Source organism: Zalophus californianus, chromosome 4 (genome assembly GCF_009762305.2).
Source record: "Zalophus californianus isolate mZalCal1 chromosome 4, mZalCal1.pri.v2, whole genome shotgun sequence".
Lineage (NCBI taxonomy): Eukaryota > Metazoa > Chordata > Mammalia > Carnivora > Otariidae > Zalophus > Zalophus californianus.
The window spans coordinates 99756927-99769512 of NC_045598.1; the positions used below are offsets into that span (position 1 = coordinate 99756927).

Consider the following 12586-nt stretch of genomic DNA (forward strand, 5'->3'; position numbering starts at 1 on the left):
AAGTTGAAAAATTAAGTCATCGTGAGTTGGGGACTGTCTGTAATAAAACACACTTCCAAGGATGGTAGTGGAAACAACATAAATCAATGCACTCAAAGCCCTTAGCACTAAGTCTAGTCCCAAGGCATCTGCCCAATAAATGGTAGCTTTTACTATCATCAGTGGTAGTAATTTCTAACTTGGAAGAGCAAATTTTTTTTTAAGATCTTATTTATTTATTTGAGAGTGAGGGAGAGAGAGCATGAGCAGGGGGAGGGGCAGAGGGCGAAGCAGACTCCCCACTGAGCAGGGAGCCCGACGCGGGGCTCTATCCCAGGACCCTGGGATCATGACCTGAGCCGAAGGCAGACGCTTAACTGACTGAGCCACCCAGGAGCACCCTGGAACAGCAGATTTTTAAAATGCAGTGTTATAGAAATTGGGATGTGGTTGTGTAGATTACAAAACACTGTGCAAATGATATTATTAATAAATAACAATAAAAGCAACAGTGTATGGCAGAAAATCTTGGACTTCCAGGTCACACAGGCTTACACCGAATCCCTTTCTATCACCTAAAGTATGTAGTAACTTTCAGTTCCCTTCCCACAGTGGTATTCTAGCACAACTCCCTTAGATGAAGACTCTGTGGCCCCAAATGGCTGAAAGCTCGTGTGGATGGGACTTCACCCCACAGCTTCCTAGTCTAAAGTTGGGAAGACAGAGTGCCCTCTCTGATTTATCACAATAAGCCAGAAGCAAAGCAGAGCAAGAATCCAAGGCTATGTCCTCCCTTGGGCCACGTGGTGACTGTGGCTTCTGGAAGAACACATTATATACAGTTGACCTATCCAGCCCACACATTCAGTAAAACTTATCAGTTAAATGTTCCTGAGAAATATAGTTAGATAACCAAGTCTTCTGACCCATAGTCCATGTTTTCTGGGACTGCACAGGGATATAAACAGAGTATGATTTTAATTTGCAAAATTTACAGCACCTGGCTAGTGCAAGCAGAATAAAGAGCAAATCAAAGTCTTAAAAGGATTTAATAATGAATGTATTGTATGACTCTTTTTTGGACAGAAAATTCATTCTATTTGTACTTTACAGACCATGGATAATATTGAGAGATTTGGTAAGTTGTGTAGCAGACTGCATACCTTCTGGCTGAAGAAGAACTTCCTGCTGCAGGCTAACTGCTGCCAGGTGTGTCTGCAGAGGTTCATAATTCTCTGAAGATATTTTAATCACGCTGCTTATGGGAATGCCAAGCTCAGTCATAATCGCTAATAGCTGAGGATTATTGAAGCCCACAACTAAAATGTAATGCTGGGCACCATCATCTGGCTCATCGTCTGTTCAAAATAAAGAAGAGCAGCCGTCATTTTAAAAGAGACCAGGTTGCACCCAGCCAGTTCGATGGCTACATACATTATGCATGTGTTTATAATACCTCTGGCTCGCCAAAAACAGTCCAGTTGGCTGGAATGTGGGTCTTTTGACTGGTTTTCATTATTACCCTTCCAGTAAGAAGGCTGTGACCATTTTACAAAATATTAAATCACTTTTGTAAATGAGATAGAGTCATAATAGAAGGACAAACATACATGGGGCCTGCGCTCATGGAAAATGTGTGCTTGGGTTTTTGTAAAAAGAAAAAGGCTTAGGCTGTGATTTTTTTTTTTTTTTTTTTGGTTCAATCTCTTTTGAGCAACATCTGGCTTTACTCCTGAATTACGAGTAGCTGCAGCTTTTTGTGGTATTTTATAAGTAGAGGTGTTTACAGGAGAGGGAAATATCGAATATGGACGTGCCCCCTACCAAAGTATTCTGTGTATTTACGTCAATAGGTGTGAATGCTGAGTGTGGGTTATGGAGCAATGATATATTTCTTGCATTAAATTTTTAAGATATATATTGTGCACTTTCCCAACATTTTTCCCCTCTATTTAGCCCTGGCTACCCTGTTTTATTAATGTTAAAACATTGAGTTTCTCCCAGACTGTGAGATTCAGAGAGATAAAAATAATTGTTATACTTTCATAGTCATGCTAGATAGTACATGAAAACATTAAACCCCACAATAGCCCATTAAGATAAATTTACAAATAATGCAATATGCGCAAACTTTTAATTTTTAAGTAATACTTTTTCTTCTATCCCTAAACAAATCTGTGTTGATATTGCCTATGGAAACCAAAATATCATGGCTTCTGAGTCTCGGGGATTGGGGGTGCAGCTACGTCCGGGGAGTCCAAGTGACAAGGGGTGTGAAAGGCCTGACAACTCATTTAAACGGGATGCAAATAATAAGAGGAAGCTCCATTTGTGTCCAAGGGTAGATGGTAATGAATTACTCACAGGCTGCACAGGTTAAACCAGTTTTACATCAATAATCAAAAATGAAAGGAAATTCTAGTTGCTCTAAGAGAAGCTAATAGTGGGAGAATTTGAGGTCAGGTCAGGAGGCTGTGTGCTCTGTGTGAGTCCCAAATTAACTGGTCTGATTTTATCACCATCGTATTTCATGCATTACAATCATCACTTTCTAGTGGCCTCATAATTATGTCTGACTTTTTAAAACGTTCCAAACAAAGTAGTAAGCTACTTGGTGGCACAATCAGCTCGTTATTTCATCCTTCATTTGCATTATGAAAATGTGCCCACAGCAAGACACAAGCTAAATAAATATTTGCTGAAAACATAAATGGATTGCAAAAAGCAATATTTTCCTATTAGGGTATCATGGGTGGTATGTGACTTCTGGTTTTATAAAGAGCCAAACGCCTGGGAAAGATTAAGCGTCATTATTGGAATGATTTCTCAAGTTACTTTGTAGATTGGAAGGCAAGAAGTGAAAGGTAACCCACAGGAAGAGCATCTCACTGACCGATGTAATGTTTAGTGTCATCATCTTCTCCCCTCCGTTTTAACAGCGTGGTTTTTTTCACTGTTGTGTTTGCCTCAGGCTGATCCTTTCCCTTTCCTTTGGCAACCTTGGCACTTGAGATCTTCTTCTCCTTGGGAGATTTTGCTTTCCCTTTATCCTTTTCTACCTTGAATCTATCTTCTATTACCTGGAAAGAGAGAATATTTTTCTCCAAATCATACAGTGAGTGAACAACAGCTTTTCTACTGTTGGGCAAATTAATTCTTTATTTTGTTCAATTGCTTGTTTACTCATTTATTTTTCAGGTAGTCATTCTTCAAGCCAGGATAGTGGAGATCCCAGGTTGGGCCCACATTATGATAAGGCACATCTATGCATGAGGACTGAGGGGTGAGTACTAGGAGACCTTTTACACAAGTGGCTTTCTAGAAGAGAATTCATCCTATAAGAAAGTCAAGCATGGGCCAATAAACTACCTCAGTTTTTGGGCGTAGGGTGAGTGGGGGATTCTGAGTACCTTGTGATAGCAGGAACTTAGGTTTATCTTGCAGCCTAACCCTGGGGAGTCTCGGTCTGAGTCTTAGAGAGAGGTTGGCTTGTTCATTAAAAACAAAAGTTTAAAAAAAACACATGGTGCAGCCCCTCTGGAAAACAGTATGGAGGTTCTTCAAAAAGTTAAAAATAGTGCTACCCTACAACCCAGCAATTACACTATGAGGTATTTATCCAAAGGATACAAACAGTGATTCGAAGGGGCACATGCACCCAATGTTTATAGCAGCAATCTCCACAATAGCCAAAATATGGAAAGACAGAAAAAGCCCAGATGTCCACCAACAGATGAATGGATAAAGAAGAGGTGATATATACACACACACTTGTATATCTGTGGTGTGTATATATATATATATATACATATATATATATATATATATATAATGGAATATTACTCAGCCATCAAAAAGAATGAAATCTTGCCGTTTGCAATGACATGGATGGAACTAGAGGGTATTATGCTAAGCAAAATAAGTCAGTCAGAGAAAGACAAATACCATATGATTTCACTCATACACGGAATTTAAGAAACATATCAGATGAACATAGGGGAAGGGAAGGAAAAATAAAATAAGATGAAAATTGAGAGAAAGGCAAACCATAAGAGATGCTAACTCTAGGAAACAAATTGAGGGCTGCTAGAAGGGAAGTGGCTGGGGGGAGGGGGTAATTGGGTGATGGGCATTAAAGAGGGAACTTGATGTAATTAGCACTGGGTGTTATATGCCACTGATGAATCACTAAATTCTACTTCTGGAACTAATAAAAAAAAAAGTTAAAAAAGCCCAGAAAGAATAGTTTTCTCTAAAATCTCCTTGACAAAGTTTTTCAAAGTTTAAGTAGTGTATTAAGTTTTAAAGGTTAAAAGATTCTTTGGGTAACCTAACACCAACAAATTATTTTTATTATAATGCTAATTAAAAATGTATAGACATAATCAATGGTTGCTATTTGATACATTCAAAGATGGGATTAACACAAAACATCAGTGGGAAGAGCAAACTCTTTACACATTGTTCTGGAGCATATTTAGACTGCCATATGCCATGTAAAGACCCAATTTTCCCACCATTTTTTTCCGTTCACACAATTGCTGAAACCTTTGCGCATTATTTCATAATGTAATACACTTTCAATGCATTTGTTTATAAATACAAATAGGTTGTGTTCATTAAAATTATGTGTCAGTATTGGATCATAAGGTGGCCATACAGAAGATCCAGAATATGCTTATATTATTTGCTTTTTCCATACTCCACACAACTGGAACAACAAAATAAAAAAGAAATTATTGTAGCAACATCCGGGTTCTGTATTTTCCTGAGGTCAAGAAATCATATTTGAAAAATTCCATTGTAATACATTAGAGACAAGGAGAGTAGAAGATATGTTGCTTTGGCACCCAGCTAACAGAATGTACCACAGAAGGGAAGAGAAGCATTTCTTTACTCCATGTATCTTCTGGATGTTGAGGGCTCCAGAGAACAGTTTAGCTTTGGCACCCAGAAGTGTCAGAGGTACAAATGCATTCTCCACGTGGGCCTAGCGCCTGTGGCTCTTGTGGTGGGGAAACTCTGTCTCCTCAGCAGCAGCAGAAAGCATCCAGGGAGGATGCCGATGTCACTACCAGCTTTGGGTGGAGGCAGCAAGGAGTGCACAAGGTAAGGTGCAGAGGTCTGAAAAGCCCCAGCATTTCTTTCTGCGCCAGATATAAACTGGTGCATAAGCTACAGCTGGGCTTGTCCCCTTGAGCTCCTAGCCTACTGGGGAGGAAAGAGGCAAAAAAAGCACATATGCAAACTGGCAAAAATATAACTACGAAGTTTCATGACTTTATGAAGAGTAAAACCCAATGATAGGCACACAATTGAGGAAACCTCTCTAATGGGTTGGTGATGGAGGGCCTCTCTGAGGCGGTGACATTTGAATGAAGACCTGAAAGATGAGGAGTCATCCGTGGGAGAAGCGAGGAAAAGACAAAGTGTGTGCATGAAGGCCCTGAGTCATAAAGGAGATAGGTATGTTCAAGGGACTGACAAGAGGTGAGGATAGCAGGAGAATAGTGGGCAAGGGAGAGAGTGGCCCAAGCTGAGGTCGGGGAGGCAGGGCATGGGCCAGGTCTTTGGAGGTGGGGCTAACAAGTTTGTATGTTATTAAAAATGCAATGGGAAGACCATAAAGAGTTTTAGGTGGAGAACTAACTGTGATTTTGCAAGATAAGAAACAAGAAGGCTAGGAAGGAAGCTCTCTGGTAATGGTCTAGAAAGGACCTAATAGTGACTCAGATTACAGAGATAGAGAAGCTGGGGTGAGAGATAGCTTTTACTTAAGGTGAGCCGATGGACTCTTCAGAGGACTATGTTAACTTTGAGATGCCACAAAATATCAGGAGGCAGTCAAGTACACATGTTGTCTTCTGAGAAGAGAGATTGGCTGGAGTTACAAATTTGGGTGTGTGTCACCTGTAGATAGTGACTGACTGACTGGAAGAGAGGAGATGCCCTAGGTGAGAGTTCTCAAGATGTCAGTGGATGAGTGCATGGCAGGGGCGTCTAAGGTCCAGGCAGGAGATGTGTTCACCGTCTGATGGAATGGCCCAGCAGAGAGGGAGACATTGAAGATGGCGGGGGGTGGGGGGGTGGGGGGGAGATCAAGTCCTTGAGGAGGCAAGACGGGACTAGATCAAGAGAATGCGTCCATTTCCTTTGCTAGGAGGAAAGGCCCTTTCTCAGTTTAATAAGAGGAGCAAGAAGGGGGGTGGCTGGGTTCAAGAAAGAGATAGGTCTTGATGGTGTTAAGGGAATGGTTCAATTTTGTCAAGTGAAGGATTGAGGTGCAGTTATTGGCTGAGTAAAGGAAGTACTAGGTAAGAGGTTTTGAACAGAGATGGTAACGTGAGTCATGTCAGAAAGTGGGAGGGCAAGCTTAGTGAAGAAATATGGTAGAACTTTCTGCCAGTGTTGAGAGTTTGTTGGAAATTTTGAGATTGTTAATTTAAAATGAAACCAGAACACACATCAGTGCCCCTGAGTCCAATTAGCTTGGAGGCATTGGCAAGACTCGTGCAGGCACTCCAACAGCCACACTTGGATCATGGTAAATCCACTGAAGTGGAACACTCCCACGTAGCTCCTTGGTAGACAGCTAGCCTTGCCACAGAGAAGTCCTAACTCTGCCATCAAAAGCTTCCAGAAACTTCTACAGCTGTGATTTTATATAAAATCTCAGGGTGATCTTTAGAACTGAAAAGGAGAAATTGTTTCAGATTAAATTATTCTCAAGTTCACCCAGAAGAATAAACATGGATATAGTCATATATCATTCACTTACTCTTTCTTTTCAAAAAATACTTCCTAGTACAGAGGACGTTTAAAACTAGTTTCTTTATCCTTTTCCTGATATGACCGTTCAAGGGCCCTTTAGCCCTGCTGGCTCTCCTAGGTGGGGTATGAACACCTGTGCGGCCACATAGCTCCCATCCTTTTGGAGCCTCTTTGGCAAGGTTGGGGTTCTATAAGGTAAGGAACTCCCTGAATCCTTGATTCTGCAAGGTTTCTTGGGACCCCACAGAGAGCAGGGCTGATCACAACCGAAATGTAAAATTAGCAATAATTACAGAGACGCAGCTCTGTAGTACGACCGGTGCTTTCTAGACATCATCATCTTTCATTTGTTCTCCAAATGCAACCTGCGAGATGGGTAGTTTTGTTCACATTGTATAAATGACGACACACACTTTGCCCTCAGACAACCCACCACGGTAGAGACACAAGCGGGTTTGACCTCAAAGCCTAAACTCATTTTATTTCTCTGCTTCTGTTAATCTCCGTCTTTGATTTCGTCCCACCTTCTTTCCCAGGCCTTCTGCCCTCCGTTTACTCTGTCCTTCCAGGGGCTAAATAACACTATTCGCTGGATGCTCTTTTCTTTCTCCATAGCTTCACCTCCCTCATCTCTTCTTTCTGTTGAGTGTCCTCCTCTTTTTCTCTATTTCGTTTTGCTTTTGTGTTCCCTTAACAAGGTGAAGCTTGGTTTCGTGGAGAAAAGCATCTTTTAAACTCATTTCCATTGACACTGAAATGATCAATATTTACCTCCTTCCTTTCATGAAAGTATCTTAAAAATACCTATAAATCCTGATTCATTTAAGTAGCTTTTTTAAATTATAAAAATAATAATCACTATTGAAAAATCTGAAAGCATATAAAGCTGACACAAAACCACCAGAGAAGATGAGTGAAGAAGATATTTAGTGCGTTCTTTCAAATTACGTTTACGCACCATTTTAACATCATTGTTACTGTTCTCGCTACACAATTTAGTGTTCTGCATTTTCCATTTAACAATGATGTTATCTTCAATGGGTAGAATTTCAAGAAGATTACATAGTAATCTATGTAAAGAATTTCCTTAGGTAGAGCGACTCTGTATGTACTTTCCTGGTGCAGAGACATCATACTGCGGAGAAACAGAAGTGAATGGAAGTACCTAGGTTATTCTGGGCCCCAGATCCAGGCAGAGAAGTCCTTGGTGGATTTCTGAACATGTTGCCCCACCCAGTCGCTTTTGCTCTCCTGTGTCTAACTCTAGTTGAGGTCCCCCACTTCTCCTATATTCCATCTATTCCTCATGCCTTCAAGCCTCCATACTTGAACTGAACCAGGACAGTCCCTTTGTCCCTGAGGTTCTTGACAATGATGACTGGCCCCTATTTTGGTCGAAAAGTGACACATCGCTTTTCTACCAAGACCCGATCATAGCAAAATCACCTCCTGTCTTCTTCCTTCCCCTCTATTCTCTCATATTCGGAATAAGCCCCTCCCCCTATGAGTTTATATCTTGAGAATTGGAGATGGGGGTTGGTGGCAGGGATTGAACCAGATTAGCTGAGCATTCACCAAATTTGACCCCTTCCTAAATCATAAACTAAAATTTGTTCACACCAACTTTTCTTCTGGCTGGGTAGCATGTTCTCATTCTACAGTCATCTGCACAAAACAACTCAGGGGGATCCTGCCAATTCAAGACAAAAATTTAGGAGGGGTGTATCCTAAAGGGCCCTCTTTCCACCATGTTTGGGGAACACTTGTTCCCCAGCATATGAAGGCAGAGTCAAACTCCTTACAGAGTGCATTTTCTTTAAAACACACTGCTACAAAAAGCATCTGGATGCCCCCTACTGTGAGAAGGCTGTGGCTAGGCAAAGAGATTTTTTACCCAGTTAAGCTACATAGCAGATGTGGGCCTCTTATTTTAGCCACAACCAAAAGAAGTATTAGCATGTCACATACTTAATTGAGTATCAAGCGACACTTACCTAGAATCCTCAGTCTTGTTATTCTCACTTTTTTTTAAAGGGAAAAATACAAAATTTTCCTTCTCTCTAACAGGCAACCTAGTTATTTGACACTTCAAAAGATTTTAGATTGTATTTTATTTTCTAAATGGTTCTTGATGCCAACATTTGAATGCCTTCAACTACCTTCAAAAACCTTGACAAATATTTGTTATGTTATCAAAATAAAAGGGAGGCAAACAGTAAAAGTGGAACTGCCAGTAAATAGCTCTACTTTGTCATTTTTTTTATAGATAACAGCGCATCTGCATTTTTGTGTAGTATGTTGTGATTTCACATATCTTCTGTCATAAGATTCCCACAATAATATTATTAAGGATATAGATAAGAAAACATGTTCATGGCGGTTAAGTAACTAAGTCAATATTATTATGTGGCTTATGAGAAACTAGGTCTGTCTTCTTTCAGATCTCTTTCAAGAGATTACTCTGCCTCACGAACGATCTATTCTTATGGTCACAGATGATATGAGGGAAATAGATGGGCTGAAAGAAATGTATGCGTCAAGTATGGTTGAGAGTAGATTAAACAATATTAAACAGATTTATTTTCATGAAACTCCTCCATCTTTAATAAGTTAATATGCTGTTAAACCTCCAAGAGTTGTGCATATGGTGGTTTCCAAGTTCATTTGACGGGCCGGAAGGGCTTTTTTTTTTTAATGAAGAACTGGGTCTAAACGCTTCTAGAACCTACTTTGGAAACAGGTTATGGGAACATTCTGAGGCCCAATTAATCCATTTCTATAAACCAATGCTAAAGAAATTATCCAAAATATGAAGAATTCTATACTATAAAGGTGTTGATAACAACATTGCTTATTATAAAAAATATGGAAATAACTGAAACGTTTAATAATAGAGGAATGGTTAAGATAATTATGGTAGTCATAGAATATCCTACAACCAACAATAATGATAGATGTGGATGCTGAGGTAATGAGTAAAATTATGACATATTTTAATTTACAATGATTATGTAAAGAAACAAATTCACAGAAAGAAACATGATCAGAATGTTAACATTAATTGTAATGGCATCATGGCATTATGAACACGTTGTTTTTCCTTTTCTATCTTTTCTATTTGTTCATTCCCCTCTGCTCTCCTCCCTGCTCCCCTGCCAAACAGAAAACCTAATGCACTTGAGTTAGGAGCTTGCCCTTCCAGACAGCTGCTGTTGTGTAGAAAATGTAAGTCTAGGCATGTGTGGGCTCCCTTGACCCAATGATGCAATCTTCAGAACCCTGTGGAACATCCTGGGGTGCCATACTGCCGTCTTCAGGTGCCATTCCTAACCCACCGAATCAAAACATGGCCATGACTGTGGTTGGTGATGGGGGGGGGGGGGGTCTGATGTCTATCTGCTGTCTCTCTCCTGCAGGATTCTATGTGACTCAGAGGTTTTAACAGTGGATCAGCCAGTGTAGTCCTACCTCAACATGCAGAAGGGTAGAGAGAGGGGTGAGGCTGTTTGGAATAATCTCAGGAAGTCTAGTTCTAAGAGATAGCCCAAAGACCAGGTGATTTTTGGACAGGGGAATGCGACCAGAAATGAAGTCAGAATTCCCCTGGGAACCAGTGGTTGCTTAGCTCTGTGGGTTTTGTTTTTGGAGAGCTTTGTTCCTTTCCTTGACTTGTCCCCACACTTTCCCTCAGGATGTTGTAGGCAGTGTAATTAGTGGGACCAGATGACTGATGATAGATCACTGAGCAAAGCCATGCCTCCTACAGGGAAACATCTCTGGGCAGGCACTCTACTGAGTGTGAGCCAAGAGTGCCATTGTGCACAATTCCTGAGACACATTCGGAAGGCGTCTGTACAGTGGTTAGGAACATGATCTTTAGTGTCTGACAGTTTTGGATGTGATTCCCAGCTACACCTATGAGTAGCTCTTTAACCTTGGGGAAGTTGCTTAACTTTTCACACCTTCAGTTTCCCCATCTGCAAATCAAGAATAATACTCTGTACCTCATAAAGTCATTTGAAAGATTAAATGATATAACATGTGTAAAGAGCTTAGTATAATGCCAAAGAGTCAATAACGGTACCTAATATTATCCTTAGCTGTTGTAACTAGCTATTTGTATTTAAAAATACTACTCTATGGGCGCCTGGGTGGCTCAGTCATTAAGCGTCTGCCTTCGGCTCAGGTCATGATTCCAGGGTCCTGGGATCGAGTCCCACATTGGGCTCCCTCCTTGGGGGGGAGGACCGTTTCTCCCTCTCCCACTCCCCCTGCTTGTGTTCCCTCTCTCGCTTTCTCTGTCTCCATCAAATAAATGAATAAAATCTTTAAAAAAATAAAAATAAAAATACTACTCTCTTTTAAATACGGGTGTTTCTTTATATTTTTTCCTGAAGTCCATAAAAAAGTTTTCATTAATTAAAAGCATCCCAATTAGGAAAACACTTCTCTTCTACAGACCAGTTCGCCAGGGAGTCATTGATTATTTACCCTGAATTGCCGACTTGTGTAGCTCTTTAGATCCAATGGTTTTGTTGGTAGTATCCTCATTTTGATAATTCAGCTTCAAAGAATTCCATCTAGTTAGTGAGGCAAGTTATTCCTTTCCTGAAGCCACACGGGTCCCTCTAAACTGAGTTTCTGCTCTTCCTCTGTTTGATTTCTTAAAATAGTTTTTGAAGATTTTAACCACAACTGAATCAAAACTAACCAGCCTGTAATTTCCTGGTATGTCCCAATGGCCTTTCTTTTAAAACAAAACACACACACAAAATGGCATTACATTGGCTGGTTTCCAGTATTTGGGGGTATCAACTGGAGTAAGCTCTAAAACGTCTGTGAAAGTTACCCTCATTTCTCTTCGTCCCTCCTTTGGAGCAGGCTTTGGGTTGTTTGTGGCTTCAGGATGATGTCTTGCCACATTTACGTACTTTTAATTTGGGGTTGTTTTAAGAAAAGTTTGCCAATACCATCTCTGCATAGTTCTCGACTGCCGACCTTCCTTCTCTCCGATTCTAGTACTTTGGAAAATAAGGCAACGTGTACTAAGTATATGAGCCCGAAAGAGACAGCACTGTTCTGCTTTTACAAGAAAGATATGCTAAACCAATATTCAAGAAACTATGGACTGGTTATTTGAATTCACAAATTAAAAGCACAGTTAGAATATATTTGGATCTTTTCCTAAAACCTATGCAAATTTTCTGAACTGGACGCAGAGGCATAGGAAGACTAGATTTAGTTTGGCTGATTATTTAAAGGGTTAATTTTTTTTTATAGCCATTTTACATCTCTTTTTTTTATGATTGTGTTTCCTTTAGTTGAATTCTCAATATATTTTAAATATATTCACAATAAAGTGCTTTGGCTTTAAGTAAATGTTTAAGTTAATATATATTGTGGAAGTTGGAGTGAAACAGAAGCAAAAATGTGAACTATGCTATAATATTTAGATAATGACTACATTAAAACATTCAGAATAGAAACCAAATAGTTTTTTTAAAATTATAATGAACGTTATGAAAATATATGTGCCTAGTATGTTGTTTCTCTAAATGCTTGTTTCAATAAATGTTTGTTAATAATTAACAACAGATTGACAATGATAGAACTAAAAATGCACAATAAATGTTGCGATAATGATATGCGCAAGGAAGGAAAAGTCATTTCTAAACAAAACACTCTCATTCAGATTTTAAGATATAACAAAATCTAATTTGGGATTAACGGTATGAAAGAGTCATTCAGAATTTCTGAAATTCTAAAATATATTTATAGCAATGGAATATGTTTTCTTCATGTATATTTAGGAGGAACCAATAAGGTGTTTCCAAAT

General features: G+C 39.7%; 1 protein-coding gene across 11 annotated transcripts in view; it reads right to left on the reverse strand.

Annotated features, from left to right (window-relative positions):
* The window catches only part of SPAG17 (sperm associated antigen 17), a 237836-nt gene that overhangs the window by 156741 nt on the left and 68509 nt on the right, over positions 1-12586 (reverse strand). For all 11 annotated transcript variants that reach the window (XR_003522719.2, XM_027609149.2, XM_027609136.2 and 8 more), the window contains 2 exons: positions 2873-3059; positions 1143-1337 (listed from right to left, as the gene is read on the reverse strand). Coding sequence is in view for 10 of the 11 variants with exons in the window: in XM_027609149.2 (XP_027464950.2) it covers positions 1143-1337; positions 2873-3059 (382 nt within the window). In the remaining variant the exon portion in view is untranslated. The remainder of the gene's footprint in view (positions 1-1142; positions 1338-2872; positions 3060-12586) is intronic.